Source organism: Oryx dammah, unplaced genomic scaffold, assembly GCF_014754425.2.
Source record: "Oryx dammah isolate SB20612 unplaced genomic scaffold, SCBI_Odam_1.1 HiC_scaffold_20, whole genome shotgun sequence".
In the NCBI taxonomy this organism is placed as follows: domain Eukaryota; kingdom Metazoa; phylum Chordata; class Mammalia; order Artiodactyla; family Bovidae; genus Oryx; species Oryx dammah.
In genome coordinates this window covers 66343567-66357675 of record NW_024070204.1, presented here as the reverse complement: position 1 = coordinate 66357675, position 14109 = coordinate 66343567, and the positions used below count along the sequence as shown (strand labels likewise).

General features: G+C 46.9%; 1 protein-coding gene and 1 long non-coding RNA gene across 2 annotated transcripts; one reads left to right on the top strand and one right to left on the bottom strand.

The window, feature by feature from the left end:
• Positions 1-94: 94 nt before the first annotated feature.
• On the bottom strand, positions 95-1244 carry LOC120879664. Its single transcript, XR_005724846.1, has 2 exons — positions 1171-1244; positions 95-778 (listed from the first exon to the last, which is right to left on the bottom strand). It is a non-coding gene; the product is annotated as an uncharacterized LOC120879664 (long non-coding RNA).
• On the top strand, positions 727-12257 carry BNIP1 (BCL2 interacting protein 1). Its single transcript, XM_040262736.1, has 6 exons — positions 727-830; positions 2963-3055; positions 4280-4371; positions 5193-5294; positions 6907-7025; positions 10110-12257. Exons 1-6 carry the CDS (start codon positions 747-749, stop codon positions 10304-10306), a joined length of 687 nt encoding a protein of 228 aa, XP_040118670.1. The 5' UTR covers positions 727-746; the 3' UTR covers positions 10307-12257.
• Positions 12258-14109: the final 1852 nt, after the last annotated feature.

Genomic DNA, 14109 nt, shown 5'->3' with positions numbered 1-14109 from the left:
AGAGGAGCCTGGCAGGTTACAGTCAGTCCATGGAGTCACAGGACTAAGCGACTCACTTTTGTTTCTGTTAAAAACTACATTAATCCATCAAAACTACTCCAGCAAAGTATATTTATTAAAACCAATTGCACACAAAAGGGAAACGCCAGGAGTCAGAGAAGGGGTATAAGTTGGAATGTGACTGGATCAGTTGGGCATTTTAGAAAGATCCTTCCAACCGTGGGCTGAACTGACAGGAGTTGTTAACCCTAGCAAACTGCCTTGAATTTCATACATTTTAAAAAATAATGATAACATTTGTCATTTTCTTCTTTCACCCCACAACTTATATTCATTATAGAAAATATGAAAAATACAAGAAAGTTTAAAGGAGTATAAAAAATTGTTTAATTACACCTTCCAGAGACATCCCAATGGATATTTTTCTTCCAATCTTTTTCCCCTCTCTGTGCAAAAAATATGCAGTCATTAGAATGGCTGATGGGCAGAATATGGGGAAACGGCCCTGTTAAAGCGTCCTGACAATTCCCTCCTTTCTTTCTCTACGTCTTCTAGGTCCACAAGAGGCCGACTGATTTTTCCCACGTGTCAGGCAAAGGCCACAGGACTTGGCGCCACCACCCTCGCTCGCCTCAGGCCCGGTCTCTAGGGGGCGCTGCCGTAAGACCCGGAGGCTAAAAAGGAAGCCGGTGCGAAAACGCGTTGGAACTTGGGCTCCGTGGCTTCCCGTAGCCGGCATTTCCAACATGGCGGCTGCCCAAGATGTCCACGTCCGTATCTGTAACCAAGAGATTGTCAAATTCGATCTGGAAGTGAAGGCGCTTATCCAGGTACTAATGCCCGGGATCCCCGCCAGGGTCCAGAAGCCCTAAATCCAAGCTCAGCTGGCCTTCTGTGAGCTCAGCGGTCTTTCTCCCGAGCTTTCCCCACTTGGTCATGTCTCCGAGGTCACTGGCCCAGCTCCCTGCCCACTACCCCTCAACTGTCTCGCCCCATGGCCCCGTCCCCTGGATCGTTGGCTTTGGTATTCCGTCCGACTGCCGTTAGCTCGCCCTCTTCCAGGACACCCCCTCCTCTACCTCCACTCCTAACTGGGCTTCCCCTATGTGGCCGCTCCCCTACACACCCCTGGCCGTCATCTCGCCACCCCCAGCCAGCCTCAAAACATACCTGTCATCCTGCCTGGCCCCGCCTTCTGATCCCGTCCTCCCCATCCTTCAGTAGCGTCCTGTAGGCCATCAGCCTCGCCCCCTGCTGGTCTGCGGCCCCGTGGCACCAAAGGCCACCTGGCACAGGACGTACTGGGTGAAATGAACGTGACCCAGACCGTAGTTGTGATTTTGTAAATGAGAGAGGAGTCTGCCTGAGCAGAAAGTAGATAATGGCAAAACTGGGACGCGGACAAGGAAAGTCATCCTAGAAAAAATTCTTGGCGTCTACTTCGTTTAACTGATGGGGCGATTGAGATCCTTTGCCTAAGCCAATTAAGGGTAGAAGGTAATAGTTCAGTAAACCAGTTGGCATAGGCAAGAGTTGGGAATGTAGAAATAGTTCCTTTAGTTTATCAAAAAGAAACCAAGAGTTTTAAACCTTTCTTTTGGGCAAACGGTTTCCATTTCCAGCCGTGTTACTCAACCTTAGATGCTAAGTAAGAGTCTTCATCTAGCTGTGGTAAAAGGTGAAGGAAAGTAAGCTCCCTACGGAAATCAGGTGCAAAATAAACCAAATTAATAGCCATTAAATGTTGTATGGAACTGTGATTTAATGAGTAATCCAGAGAACAAGAACAACTTGATACAAACATTTAAACTTTTTGAACTTCACCTTTCCCGTGTATAAAGTACAAGACATCTGGGCCCATAAAAATGAAACTGGCTTTTCAGGTGATCTAAACTGCTTCAGCCTCATTTTACACTCTCTAAGATTCACTCTCTCCTGAAGAGAACAATTGATTACAGCTAGATTTAGCACATCCTTACAGTGTGGCAGCTCCTGCTAAGCCCTTTATGTGGGTCCCTGGTTATGAAGTGGGTAATGATGGGGAAACAGACACAGAAGCTTCAGTAACTTTTTCAGGATTATATGTCTGATAAATTGCTGCAACTAGAATTTGAATCCACATGGTCTGGCTCTAGGGCCTACTTTTTACCTGGCTCTGGTAATTCTGAATGTCCAGAAACAAATTCGAAATCTACATTTGAACATGTCTGTAAACTGTGTGGTTTATAATATTAATAGATGGTTTGTAAAATTAGTTCAAGCAGTTAAAGAGGTTCGTCTTGTCATATGCCAAGAATTTAGCATCCTCATTTTTAAGTTGGAAAGACCTAAAGTTATAGTACCCTCTCAGGTGTTCATTCTTGTCAGATATGCAAGCTGCTTTAAGTCTTTCATAACGGCTGGATGGTGTTCTGTTAAACGTCAAGACTTACTAGTTCCTTAGTTCGTTTCTGCTTTTAAAAACGTGGTTATCAATTAATTTTTGGTTGCACTGAGCCTTCGTTTCTGCGCATGGGCTTTCACTGATCGTACGAGTAGGGGCTACTCTGTTGCAGTGCACGGGCTTCTCATTGCTGTGGCTTCTCTTGTTCCGGAGCACAGGCTCTAGGACGCATAGGGCTTCGGTAGTTGCAGAGGCAGGCTCCGCAGTTGCGGTGTGCAGGCTCAGTTGCTCCGCAGCGTCGGATTTCCTGTCCACTGTACCACCAGGGAAGTCGCACTGTTGTCTTTCTGCTTATGCTTCTATGTTACTCGCTCAGACTTGGCTCCAAAGAGGGATGAAAAAAATGTAAATTATAATGCTTCTGCTTGTGTTACAGAGGTAAACAGCAGAGATTAGGATGAATTACAGCCAGTAGGTCCAACTTAGCTGTGGTCTAAGCCAACTCTCTCATTGTACATCTGGTGTTATTTCCTCTCATTGCCTTGAGAAAGGCCCGTTCATCTCTTCAATGTCTCCTAGGATATTCGAGATTGTTCAGGACCATTAAGTGCACTTACCGAACTGAACACTAAAGTGAAAGAGAAGTTTCAGCAACTGCGGCACAGAATACAGGTGAGTGAGTGCGGAGCTGGGGCGCTGGACCTGGGGAAAGAAAAGAATGTGCATTGGAGAGGTTTTGCATTGTATTAAGTTAATGATTTGTTTAAAATCTAGATTCTTTAATGGAGTGTAAACTCGATGACAGCAGGACTGCTCCTGGTGTTCGCTGCATATCCCTCGTGATGGTACAGATTGGGCACCATCGCTGAGTGGAAGAATGGGTGTGTGGGAAGAAGGGAGGGACGGAGGCAAGGTGGGGGAAATGAAGTTCTGTCACAGAGAACCAGAGAGAGTTCAAGACGAAAAGAAAGTGAGGTCTGCTGCCCCTCACTGAGGTGGATGGCTGTGTCCTGGTGTTTGGTTATTTGGGGCTCTGAGTCTTTCTTTTCAGAAGGCCTTACCTGTGGGGCTTTCGTGCGACCTGAGTTGAATGTAAGTCTCTTCAGAGGTTTTTGCATTTGCTTTCGCCAGGTCTCCTGGGATTACCACAGGTCTGGGAGCACTTTTTATGTTCGTTTCTCCTTGTGGAGGTTCTTGAATCACTCAGGGAGGATGAACTTGGACCCTCGATCCATGTGAGGGGAGTGCCATGGTTATAATCGGGAGAGACATTTATATCCCTGTAGCCACATCTCACAACAAAAAACTCCACAACTTCTCTGTGCTGGTTCACAGACATTTTCCTAGCTCACCTTTTCACTAAGGGTGTTTGTATCCCTTTGTGCTCCTGACTTTGCAGTGGTCTCAGTTCCAATTCTCAGCCTCAGGTGGCCAAGGCTTTGTTTTCTGTCCCCACATGGACTTGAAAACCGTGTTTGCCATTCAGTCTGAAATATATACCAAGATTGAGAGCATTTAGAAACAGATAGCAGTGTATTATTTCCATCATATCTCAGAGTAGGATCAGTAGGCTCCTATGTTATTGTAGTTTTTTTCCTTTTCCTTTCAAGCATGTCCTGGATTGCAGGAACACATCTCCTGCTCCAGGGCAGCCTCACACCCCTCACAGGAAGACTGCTCTGAGCCATAGTTCCTTTCTCATTTTGAGTTCTTGAGGATGGTCCTTTCTTTCCTTTTAGACAGCTATCTATGTAAAAGGATGTTTGTTGTGTATGAACCAGCATTCCTGAGTCTTCTGTTCTAGGAGGGTTTTCAAGTGCTGTTGCATAACTGGTAGAAATAGTTTTTCATTACCTTTCAAAATCATTTTAACTTAGAGCTGATTTCCTCCCAAAGGAGCTTGAGCAGTCGGCTAAAGAGCAAGACAAAGAGTCAGAGAAGCAAGTTCTGCTCCAAGAAGTGGAGAATCACAAAAAACAGATGCTCAGGTGGGTGGGGCCTGGCCTTCTGCCAGTGGCCTCCGCTGGGCCACCTGCTCCCGGGGAGGCTTGTGCCTGAGTTTGCCTAATAAACCTGCTGAAGCTGGGGGGTAAGCCGAGGCTCTTTGGTAGCTGGGACTGTGTATAGTGTACAAAAGCATATTTAACATTATGCTATATTTTATACTTTTTAAAAAGCAAAAAATTTGTTGCTTTTGTAATATAAGGTCCTTTTTAATCTAAAGAGAATTGATAGCAGAAAAAGTCCACCAAAGGTGCCAAAAAGATTGGGGATCACTGGTGTAAAGAACAGCAAACCTTGAAGAAATATTGAAGAAAACTGTCTTATACTGATTTTTCTACTTCCTACTGCCTATATTGATTGAGCAGCTAATGGGTCAATAACTGTTGTCCTGGGTACTGGTGAAACAAAGATGAACGAGGCATAGTTCTCCAGGAGCAGAACCAAGCCACACTGCGGGCAGAACAGTAATGTGTAGGAGATGACTTTGAAAGGGGCCGCATGCGCCCAGCTGGGCAGTTTGGATGTTACCCTTTAGTGGAACCATTGCAGGCTGTAAACACAGGGATGCTATGACCAGTCTTCTCCCTCTGGCTGCCCTGGGGGAGAGGGACTGTTATGGGTGATAGGAGAATGGAAACAGTTTCTGGGGCAACCAAGAAGAGGACGTGGTGGGAAGGGTGATGGACTCTGGGCTACACACAGGTGGCCTCCCCATCACCCCCTGGCTGGAAGACTGCTATGACTTGAACTGACTGACAGCCTGTTGGCATCAAGAGAAACTCACACATGGTTTTTGTAATTCCAGCAATCAGACCTCATGGAGGAAGGCTAACCTCACTTGCAAAATTGCTATCGACAACCTAGAGAAAGCAGAACTTCTCCAGGGAGGAGACCTATTCCGGCAAAGGTATGTATCTTCTTGTCTTTCTGGGTTTTGATGACAGAATAGACAGCAGTTGGCAAGGTGCAAAACCTACTGTGGGGAACCCTCTCTTGTTTTCAGCATAAAATTGATATTTTATAAGTAATTTTTTTTAACTGTAAAAGAAATACATTCTTATTTTTAGTAAATTGGTAAAATTAAAATGTGAATCACAAAGTGAAAGTATAAATTGTGTTGTTCACAACTATTTTGCTATATTGCCTCCTTTCATTATTTTTTCTTCCATATTTTTTATGAAGTCAGCATGGTTATCTGGTCCCATCACTTCATGGCAAATAGATGGGGAAACAATGGAAACTGTGACAGACTTTGTTTTCTTGGGCTCCAAAATCACTGTAGATGGTGACTGCAGCCATGAAGTTAAAAGACGCTTGGAAGAAAACCTGTGACCAAACTAGACAGCATATTAAAAAGCTGAGACATTACTTTGTCAAAAGATCTGTCTAGTCAAAGCTATGGTTTTTCCAGTGGTCCTGTATGGATGTGAGAGTTGGGCCATAAAGAAGGCTGAGCACCGAAGAATTGATGCTTTTGAACTGTGGTATTGGAGAAGACTCTTGAGAGTCCCATGGACTGCAAGGAGATCCAACCAGTCCATTCTAAAGGAGATCAGTCCTGAATGTTCATTGGAAGGACTGACACTAAAGCTGAAGCTCCAGTACATTGGCCACCTGATGCAAAGAACTGACTCATTTGAAAAGACCCTGATGCTGGCAAAGATTGAAGGCAGGAGGAGAAAGGGATGACAGAGGATGAGATGATTGGATGGCATCACCAACTCAATGGACTTGAGTTTAAGCAAGCTCCGGGAGTTGGTGATGGACAGGGAGGCCTGGTGTGCTGCAGTCCATGGGGTCACAAAGAGTCGGACACAACTGAGTAACTGAACTGAACTGAACATTAAATATAGTCTCCTAGTCTTCATTTAGTATTATTATCTTCACAAAGATTTGCTTGTTTTTTTAAAAAGCTCTTTATAGTGGGTTTATATTTCTCGTTATGTCCATATTATGAATAACACATGAGGGTACATGTCAGTACGTAAAGCTTTGTCCACATTCTGTGTATTTCCTTTGGAGAGATTCCCAGGGATGAGATTATTGGGTCAAAGACATGAGCATTGCTAAGGCCCCTAACACACGTCGCCAGCTGGCTCTCAGAAGGAGCACCAGTGGGCGTCCCTGCCGGCAGTCTTCACGTGCGTGCTCTTGCAAGCCCTTGCCACCACTGCGGTGTGCTGAGCTGCTCAGTCATGTCAGGCTCTTTGTGACCCCATGGACTGTGGCCCGCCAGACTCCTCTGTCCATGTCCAGGCAAGAATACTAAAGTGGATTGCCATTTCCTCCTTGAGGGGACCTTCTCAACCCAGGGATCAAACCCGCGTCTCCTGAGTCTCCTTGCTGCAGGTGGCTTCTTCACCACTGAGCCCTCAGGGGAAGTCCTTTGCCACCGTTAAGTATGCCCATTTAAAAAACATGTGCTGATTCGATAGATTAGAAAGTGGGATCTTGTTTGAATCCAGGGGCTTTCTTGACAGGCTTTTGTTGACATTCCTCCTCCTACTCTGTACTTCTAGGAAAACTGCCAAAGAGAGCCTGGCCCAGACGTCCAGCGCCATCACAGAGAGCCTCATGGGGATCAGCAGGATGATGTCCCAGCAGGTCCAGCAGAGCGAGGAAGCCATGCAGACGCTGGGTAAAGTCAGGCCAGGCCTGCAGTGGGAGGCTGCCGCTGGGCTCCAGGGCCCTCACCCCTGGCTCCTCCACCTCTGCCCCGCCTTTACTGATCTGTGTGGCTTCTCACTTCTGTGACAGCGTGGTCTTACCCAGTTGGGATGCACTGCTCTCATTTCCCTTTTTGGTTTTTATAGTTGTACTGAAAGATCCACACACCCCATCAAAACGTTCGGAAGAACTCCCAGGCGCCCTCCTGGAGAGTGGGTGCCAACAGGCCTGGAGGAGGGGCTTGGGAGTCTGTTTTTCATCTCGGGCTCTGGGGACCCTTCTGGCCAGGTAGAGAGATGATCAGTTATTGGCTGCCAGCTGGTCTACTAGGACATCCACTTACACTTGTACTCCCCAATGTTATTTTTCCTGTGAGCTCCTTTTATTTATATATTTGTATATATATTTTTTACTTTTTGGCTGCACTGTGTAGCATGTGGGATCCTAGTTTCCCTACTGGGGATCAAACTCATGCCCTTTGCAGTGGAAGCATGGAGTCTTACCCATTGGACAACCAGGGAAGGCCTGTGAGCTCCTTTTGAAAGATACAGTCAGAGGCTGAGCTTCTTGAGACCATCTGGTTCTCCCCAGCAGCTTTCCCAGCATCCTCCCTATAGGAAAACAGGCGGAGGGTTTACTCTGAGGAACCTTTGGAGGAGTTGCACAGAGCCGAAAGTAGAGAGCCGGGGACACGACTCCCAGGAGCCGCCACCCAGCTGCGGCCGTGGCCAGCTCCTGGCCAGCCTCAACTCTGTCTTCATTCTGCCCCCATTTTGATGACTTTGAAGCAAATCTCAGACGTCATCCGTATAAATGCTTCCATATATCTTTCTAAAAGATAAGAGACTTTTGAAACAAGAAACAAAAAGCAATACCATCATCACCCCTAGAAGTTATCTGCAATTCTGAACCACTCTTTTGCTTTTTTGTTTCCAGTGCACCATCCTAACAGGCAGAAGCAAAAAGGAAACCAAGGAGCTTGTCCCCGAGGTCACTGCCTATGTTTGAAACTCATCTGGGCATTTAGGCTTGGAACCAGCTGGTCACCTCCTCTGAGTGTGCCCTGGGGCCATGGCCCAAGGGGAATGTGAGAGGGAGGAGCCCACCCGGCCCTGGAGTCCAGGGGCTCTGGTGTGAGTAACAGGCACCCACCCCCAGCAGGCGGATCAGAAGCTGACCGTGGAGTTACGTGCTGAGAAGGGGACACAGATCCTGGTGGTTTCTGGGGTGCTGAGGGTTTTGGGGGCACACGTTATAGGCGAGATGGCCATCAAAGAAAGAACGGTTATTAATCCTTGCCTGTGACTCATAAATTCAGCTTGATTTAAAAATCTATTAGGACTGCAGTTTTTTGTCTTTTTTTTTTTTTTTTTTTAAGCCCATTAAGGATATGATGTCTGCAATTTGCTGCAAAACTGTAGCGGGGCCAGAATTGTCTGGGGGTCTTGAGGGGACAGGATTACCAAGGAGTTGATGGTTCTTGGGTATGGGCAGTGGCACATGGCGTTTCATGATTCTATTCTGTCTGCTTTTGTGATGGTTAAAGTTCTCTGTAAAGAAAGTTTAAAAGGAAAAGCCAGGTTTTCAGTGTGGCAGCAGGCATGGGAAAAGAGGAATGAGAGGGACTTGTGTTACATGAGTGTTTGTTTGTACCCCTCTGTGTTTTTCAAGCTACTGCTCCATTTCCTCTGGTAGTTTATTTGCTTACTAGCTTGTAATTTTGTAAAAGGTAATATGAGTGACATAGTTAAGGGAAAAACCCTCCAGGTCAGCACTGTCCCATAGAAACGTCATGGGAGCCACATATTTAAAATTTTCACTAGGCACATTAAAAAAAAAGTAAAAACAAATATATGAAATTGATTGTAATAATATATTTAACTATTTCAATATGCAATTCTTAGTGAAAATTATTGAGAGACATTTTACATTCTTCTTTTTTCACACTGAATCTCTGAAATCGTGCGGGTATTTGCCTATAGGGACATTGCGGTTTGGATGGGGCACCTTTGACTCCCTCAGGGGGTGCATGGCTTGTTGCAGTCAGCACTGGCTGCACAGGTCTGGACGGCACAGGTGGAACAGCTCTGCCTTCAGACCTCCCAGCCTGCTCCCCAGAGGCGTCCACTGCTCCCAGTTTGTCTCGTAGCCTCCTGAGACTCTCCCGCGTGCATAGCACAAGCAGGTGTTAGTTATCCCCTCCTTTGTTACATAAATGGAAACATCTCACATGCTGTCCTTCACACCCAGCCTTCTCACTTGACAGCATTTCACTCCGGGGATATCCTGATAATGCCCTGTTAGGCTTTACAGAGGAGTCTTGCCAGGTACGCCTTCTTCCCCAGGTGTCAGGCCTAGTAACCGGCACTCCAGTTCGTTTGTCACATGGGCACAATGAACCTTAAGGGATGCATGCCTCTCCGTAGGTTTCCCAGGGGGCTGGAGCACAGGCATCATGTGTTTAACTCTACAGCCAGCGTCCCTGGACTGAAGGACTGGCTTGTATGAGGGTGAGCGGCAGGGCCCAGGACACCCCAGCTCTTTGACGATCCTGCAAAGAGCAGATCTGACCAGCAGGCGTCCTGGCAGGGTGCACCTCGCAGGTGCAAAGTCCTGTCCCCACAGAGACCTCACAGTGCTGTCCACGGTCCCCTGGGTTAGTTTCGTGACCACCGGTTCTTCTTAGCAGTGCCTGCCTCCTTCAGAAAGTGGAGGTTGGTGGTGAGAAAAGGAACCGGTTTCTGCCTTTTTCCCTGTTGATGTCCACGTTGGGAGGAGGTTTAAGGTGTCAGGTTAGGAGTCCTCCCTAGTTATGGCCCTGTGACAATGTGTGTAAGCAAACCTCATCCCTCCCTGAGCTGGATGGAACCCAGGGAGCTGCCTCTCCTTGCCCTGTCCTTGTTCTGTGCTCCTCTGTGCTGCCTGTCTTCACATCTTTTGTTCTGGCCCTGGAACTTGCTCCCAAGCGCAGTGTTACACCGGGAACCCAGCCAGCAAAGTCTCTGGGTTTGGTGCCATACAGTTTCTGAGTCATGCTCCCTCCCTCTTGTTTCAGTTAATTCTTCACGGACTATCCTGGATGCAAATGAAGAATTCAAATCCATGTCAGGGACCATCCAGTTGGGACGGAAGCTCATCACAAAATATAATCGCCGAGAGCTGACAGACAAGCTTCTCATTTTCCTTGCACTGGCCCTCTTTCTTGCTACAGTCCTCTATATTTTGAAAAAACGGCTCTTTCCATTTTTGTGAGATCTGAGAGCTGCCAGCTTCTGCCCTCTGAACTCTGCTGTCAGAGTCTGGCTGCACTCCTGAACTCTGGCCCCAGCCTGCTTCAGGTGCTCAGCAGGTGAGATGGAGACACAGCCCCGTGAGTTTCTGCAGGTGGCTGGTGTGACGGGCTGAGCAGAGGACAAGGAGGGAGCCTGTCATCGGGACCCTGCAGGGACGCCAAGAGCCCTCACGCACTCTGGGTGCAATCATGTGGGACACCCGGGCCGGCCTCCAGGATTTGATGTCCCTCCCATGTCCCCCTCCCCCTCTGCAGCCTTAATGCTAGATCTGGTGGAGGGAAGAGAAGAAGGGGAGAAGGAGGATGAAAACATCCATTCCTTGAATAAAGTTGACTGTATTTAATAGCATGAAATGCACTTGGTTTTCTAAGGCATTCCTCTGGGAATTCATGTGCCTATTCTTGAAGTCCAGCTATCTAGAACTTGAACTCAGATCATTCACTTGTTCGTTCAGCAAAGAATTTTTAAGCAACAGCCACACAGAAACAGAGTGTTCTAGAGGCTGCCATGGTCCCTCAACGAACAAGACAGACAAGATCGCACAGGCCCTCAGGGAGGAGGGTGCACCTCCCGCTGGCGGCGGCTCGCAGCAGCGTCTGAAGAGGCCAAGGCGGACGCCCTCTCTGCGCACAGTGGCTGGGGTGTGCACCGTCTCAGGGGCTGGCCCACACCTTTCTCTGCGAGGGCCAGGGCTAAATATAACCCAGAGAGTGAAGCCAGTGATAAGCTGGGGCCTGTCTGGGCCTGAGTTCTGTTGAGACCTGGCGGGTAGCAGGGCCCAAGCTAGGCCCGGCTGGGAGATGTTAGTGTCTCCTTGTGCTAAAGGCCTGGCTGACCTCACCCACAAAATCCCAGCCTCCCCCACTATTTATAGCCCCAGAGGCCCTGGGAGGGTAATGTGGGGGCAGAGGAGAAAGTGGAAGAAACGTGTGGATTTGAACCTTAGTTAAGAGAGTTGATTTTGAGTCTTGGTTCTGCCGCTAAGGAACCACGTGACCATAGCAGGTCACCTTAGGCCACTCAGCCTCAGCCTCCCTGCCTGGGCGGGCGGTGATGGTCCATATGTAGACGCCTGTGGAGTCCATCTGAGAATCACACAAGAATGCAAAGTAGCAAGTGCCGCTTCTGTCTGACTGAGCCACAGGCTTCGCAGTCCAGCCACCGTCAGGCCTCTGGGCCCTGAAAATTCCTGGGGCAAACAGCTAGGTTCTCCAGGGGAGGCTGGCCTGGGCATCGGAAGTTCTGTTTGCCTCTGTTTGAGCAGAGGGTGTCCACATTAAGGCCTCCGTTATGAAGTGGCAGATCATCCTGGGACCAAGTTATGAGAGATTGGCTGCCCACCTCAGACTGACTAGTGTGCTGAGTGGGTTCTGAGTTAGTGTGTGCACAGTTTATATAGATCATCCTTAAACAGCTCCTGGCCCAGAAGCTGCTCATTGTAAGTTGTGCACGCGTGTGTCTTATTTATAGTCAAATTAAAGCTGAGACTAAAGCACAGATGGGAAATTCCCACTCAGATTCCAGCTGTAAGTGCAGCAGATGGATGTGATCATTTTAGGATTGTCTTGTCTTAACGTTTTTCTTTACTCCTTCCCACTAATTGTCAACATCCTCTTCACGATATGTAAATGTGTGGGCTGTGTACTCCCTAAAATTCTGCCTTTGATACGTTATTCCTCTTCTTGCCTCGTTCTGAAAATAAGGTTGAATTTGACCCAGTTTGAAACGCCTTGGACAGCATGTCTCGCAACCCCCGTCAGCCAGCCTAACTTGTCCCGGTTGGGGCTGGCAGTGCGGGAGGCGGCGTCTCCATGTTCAACCAGGAGGGGGCAGTGCTCACATTTCATGCTTATGGTCTTGCTGTAGACTATTTCCATTCATCCAAATGAAATGTTATTATATATATATATTTTTAAGCAAACATGCAAGTGAACAAAGTTCACCTGTATAGTTTTTGGAAGACATTTCATGAATTACCTTAATTCACTTTTTAATTTTTAATTTTTTTTTAATTAAAAAACTTTTAACACCAAAAACATTTTGTATTGGGGTATAGCCGATTAGCAATGTTGTGATAGTTTCAGGTGAACAGCGAAAGGACTCAGCCATACATATACATGTACCCATTCTCCCCCAAACCCACCTCGCATCCAGGCTGGCACATATTGAGTAGTTCCATGTGCTATACAATAGCTCTTTGTTGGTTATCCATTTTAAACCTAGCAGTGTGTACATGACGTTCCCAAAGTCCGTAATTATTCCTTCCCTCTGACAACCATAAGTTAAACAGTAAGGCAAGCTTTTGTTTACTTTGCTGAGCCGATAGTCATGGTATTAAAGTATTAGAACAGTCTTCAAGGGATTGTTTATTCAGATATTTACTGAACACCTGCTTTGTCCCTGGCACTGTGTTAGGGATATTCAGTGAACAAAACAAAGATTCCCTGCCCTCTTAGAACTTGTAGTATGGGATAGGGGAGAGCTAAGGGAGGGGGACAAACGAGGGGTATAGGACTAACACAAACTGCTGAGTATAGAGTAGGTAAGGATGTAGTGTATAGCACAGAGAATTATAGCCATTATCTTGTAATAAAATGGAGTATAATCTGCAAAAATACTGAATCACTGTGCTGTATACCTGAAATGAATATTATCGATACCTGAATATACTTCAATAAAAAAATAAACATACTGGATAAGTTATTTATTGTGTTAGAAAATAAATGTTTTGGGAAATGTGGCACTAGCTAATGGAGATTTGGAAAGGGGGGAGGGAGGGAAAGTTTGGAATATTAAGTAAGGGGGTCACAGTTGGCCTCACTGAGGAGGCAAGGTTTGAGCAGAGTGAACAGCTGGGGGAAGAAGGTACCACTCAGGGACCATCTAGAGCAAAGGACTACAGTAAGAGCATCTGTGACATTGTGATTTTTAATAAGATACAGAATAGATTTGAGTGTATCCAATATATTGAATATCTTCATCATGTTCCTGGCACAGAACTCCTAAAACCATAGGAATGTGTTCTGAAGGAGAGTGATAAAATTGTCTTTTGTTATGTTCATAAGGTGACTTGGGAGAGCACTAAGGATGGGGTTGGTGACCAAAGGGACACAATCACATAATTAGAGGGTTGGAACTCTCAGCCTCACCCCTGATCTGCAAGGAAGGGAAAGGAGCCAGGGACTGAGTTCAGTCACCCATTGCCAGTGCTGTAATCAACCATGACTATGTAATGAAGCCTCCATAAAACCTGGAAGGATGGGATTCAGAGAGCCTCCAGGTTGCTGAGCATCTGGGGGCTGCAGGGACAGGCGCATTTTGGGAGAGTGGGGACACTCCACCTCGGGTATGTCTAGGCCTTTGCGTCTCTTCCATCTGGAAGTTCCTGAGCTACTTCCTTTTATGATAAGCTGGTGCTGCTCTCATAAATTAAGTGTTTCTCTGAGTTCTGTGAGCCACACTAACAAACTAATCAGACCCAAGGAGGAGGGGTTCATGGGAACCCCCATCTACAGCCTGTTGGTCAGAAATAGGTGACAAACTGGACTTGTGGTTGGAGTCGAGGTGGGGGTGGTGGAATGGAGCTGCGAGGAGTCCCAGAGGACTTAATATGGGTGATCTGATGCTATTTCCAGGTGAAAAAAAAGTGAAACTGTTAGTTGCTCAGTTGTGTCCGACTCTTTGCAACTCTGAACTGTAGTCCTCCAGGCTCCTCTGCCCATGAGATTCTCCAGGCAAGAATACTGGAGTGGGTAGCTGATG